We start from the raw sequence: 3047 nt of genomic DNA, 5'->3' as shown, positions 1-3047 counted from the left end.
TCTGAGGTAAGGCAGGAAAATTAAGGATTTGATTCAGAATTCAGTGATAAAAAATGCAGCAAAGATGAAGAGGAGAAAAAGGACAATACTTGTTGGAGACACTTTTACACAGGAATTCAGGCAGATTCAATGGCGCAAGAGTCTGCAGTGTCAAGTCTGGGTGAAGACTGTAGAGGAATCAAATGGATATCAACAGGATGAGGAACTGAGGGAAGGTTTCAATTACAAGTGTTGGAAATATCTAATCCAGTGGCAATACCTGATCACTGTTCTCCCAGTAACACAGATCCCAAAAAGAGAATATTTACTGACAAAAGGCAGGCTGCAGACACATTCCTGGAGTGTATTTCACCTCAGGAGCTGCAGGAGAAGAGACATCTGAAGAAATGAATACATTCTCTATTACTTAATTACAAGAGGCTCTGGGTTTTTAAATACTTTCATTTGGTGGTGAGACCTTGTATTAACTGTAGCCTTAAGGTATTTGAAATGAAGTAAGAGTTTGAAATACAGGAAAATTCATCAGTTTGAGTAAGGTTACAGGGTTGCAACTGTGAGCAGGATATTTGTGAAGCATTTAATCTGTCCCAAAATGTCCTTGCACAGATATGGGGCTGGAAACTGGAAGGGAATTGGGTCAAACGGGAGGTTGGGACAAACTACTTTATGTAAGGACTTAAGGAAAAAAAACTTGTAAGATCTGCTGATGCCTCTTCCAGAGATGGAAGAAGCATTTCTGTCATAGCAAGAAAAAAGTCAGCAGTTCGTCCATTTTTTTCTTTTCCATTTCAATTCCGTGCCAGTGCCAGCTTTTTTACATTGATATTTAGGAAGTGGAGATTGCATCAGGAATTGTTTCACCCTGCAGGTGTCTCTGCAGGAATGGAAGGGTGGCTGATGGGAACTGCACGGAGGTGCCCCAGTTCACCCTGGCAGGACTCACCCAACACCCACAACTGAAATTCCTCCTCTTCGGGCTCTTCCTGGGCACCTACACGCTGACATTAGTGGGGAACCTGGGCCTGATCGCCCTCATCAGGGTCAGCCCCCGCCTCCACACCCCCATGTACTTTTTCCTCACTGCCTTGGCCTTCCTGGACGTTTGCTACTCCTCCACCATCAGCCCCAGGATGCTGCTGGACCTCCCAGCAGACACCAAAGCCATTTCCTTTGCCGGATGCCTCGCGCAGCTCTACTTCTACGCCGCGTTCTGCACGGCCGAGGTTTACCTGCTGGCAGCCATGGCCTACGACCGCTACGTGGCCGTCTCCAAGCCCCTCCTCTACCAGCTCATCATGTCCCCCGTGCTCTGCACGAGGCTGGTGGCCGCTTGTTTCCTTGTGGGGCTGCTGAGCGCCGCCGCCCACACTGGCGCGGCGCTCCGGCTGTCCTTCTGCGGCCCGCTGCTCATCGACCACTTCTACTGCGACGGGCCACCGCTCTTCCTCGTCGCCACCACGGACACGCGCCCCAACCAGGCTCTGCTCTTTGTCCTGGCGGGGTTCAACATCGTTGCCACCAGCCTGCTCATCCTCGGCTCCTACGCCTGCGCTGCGCTGGCCGTGGGCAGGATGGGCCCTGTGGCGGGACGGCGCAAGGCCTGCTCCACCTGCGCCGCCCACCTGGCAGCCCTCGGCATCTGCTACGTGGCCCTCGCCTTTAATTACATGCAGCCCAGCTCGGCCCACGCGCTGAGGAGCAAGAAAGTGGCATCTGTCTTCTACACCATCGTAGTGCCCTTGGTGAACCCCATGGTTTACAGCCTGAGGAACCGGGAGGTGAACAACGCCCTCAGCAGCTTCATCAGGAGGACAATGTACTGATGAAAGACAACCTTATATTGTTTCCCTGGGTCGTTTCTCTGTAAGGAGAATGTCTCATGTAGAGGAGACTGAGGGGAGTCCTCATTGCAGTTACAGCGTCCTGGGGAGGGGAAGAGAAGGGGTGGCTACTGATCTCTTGAGGTGACCGGGGACAGAACCCAAGGCAATGGCCTGAAGTTGTGTCAGGGGAGGTTTAAGTTGGATGTTCAAAAAAGGTTCTTCACTCAGAGGGTGGCTGGGCACTGAACAGGCTCCCCAGGGCAGTGGGCACAGCACCAAGGCTGACAGAGCTCAAGGAGTGTTTGGACAATACTCTCCTGCTCATGGTGTGACTTGGGAATGGTCCCGTGCAGGGCCAGCAGTTGGACTCCATGATCCTTCCCTTCCAACGCAGCATATTCTTCTTTGATTCTGGGAGTCTGGGAGGTCTTTGAGCCTGTTGCCTCCAAGAGCATTTGGTACCTTCTTACAGCTGGAAAATTAATTAGTCTGCTCTCAAACTGTGTCCACTAGTAAAGTTGCATCGCTCTTGTCTCAGCTACAAACTTCTTGTCCACTTTACCTCAACCCTTACCCTTGTTTTGCCATGTGATAGTCATGATGCCACTGGGCAAAACAAGGGAAAGGTTTCCCTTTGCTTGTGGGGGTGACACTCTGCATCTTCACACACAATCACAGGATGGTGGAAATTTGGTGGGACTTCTGGAGATGACCTCGTCCTGCTCAAAGCCAGGGCAACCAGACAGGCTGCCAAGGAGTGTGTCCACTCTGAATAGCTTTAACCATGGGCACCCCACAACCTTTCTGGGGTTTCACTCTTGATTGCCTTTATGGAAATAAAGCTTTTTCTATGTTTCAATTGAGTTGTAGCATCATAGAATCACAGAGTGGTTTGGGTTGGCAGAGACCTTAAAGATGATCTTGTTTCAACCCCGTGTCTTGGGCAGGGACACCTTCCACTAGACCAGCTTGCTCCAAGCCCCATCTAACCTGGCCTTGAGCACTTCCAGGGATGGGGCAGCCACTGGGCACTACTGGCAAGAGTTTGGTTCTGTTCTCTTTTATCCTCCCTGCAAACAGAGATTTAGACTCACCAAGAAGTTCCCTCCCTCAGCCTTCTCTTCTCCGGGCTGAACTCCCTCACCTTGGTCCTTCTATGAGAGGTCCTACTCACTTAATCCCCCTCACTCATCCTGTTGCAGCATGTCCTTGCCTCTCCTGCTC

General features: G+C 51.2%; 1 protein-coding gene across 1 annotated transcript; it reads left to right on the top strand.

The window, feature by feature from the left end:
- Nucleotides 1-880: 880 nt before the first annotated feature.
- LOC113979757 (olfactory receptor 151-like) lies at nt 881-1823 on the top strand (the record flags this gene model as incomplete). The annotated part of the gene is made up of 1 exon (XM_027707053.1): nt 881-1823. A coding segment is annotated over one exon (943 nt), but the record flags the coding sequence as incomplete, so codon positions are not given.
- Nucleotides 1824-3047: the final 1224 nt, after the last annotated feature.

Source organism: Neopelma chrysocephalum, unplaced genomic scaffold (genome assembly GCF_003984885.1).
Source record: "Neopelma chrysocephalum unplaced genomic scaffold, ASM398488v2 Primary Assembly neopelma1_88606, whole genome shotgun sequence".
Classification (NCBI taxonomy): Eukaryota; Metazoa; Chordata; class Aves; order Passeriformes; family Pipridae; genus Neopelma; species Neopelma chrysocephalum.
This window is presented reverse-complemented; position numbering and strand designations above follow the sequence as displayed.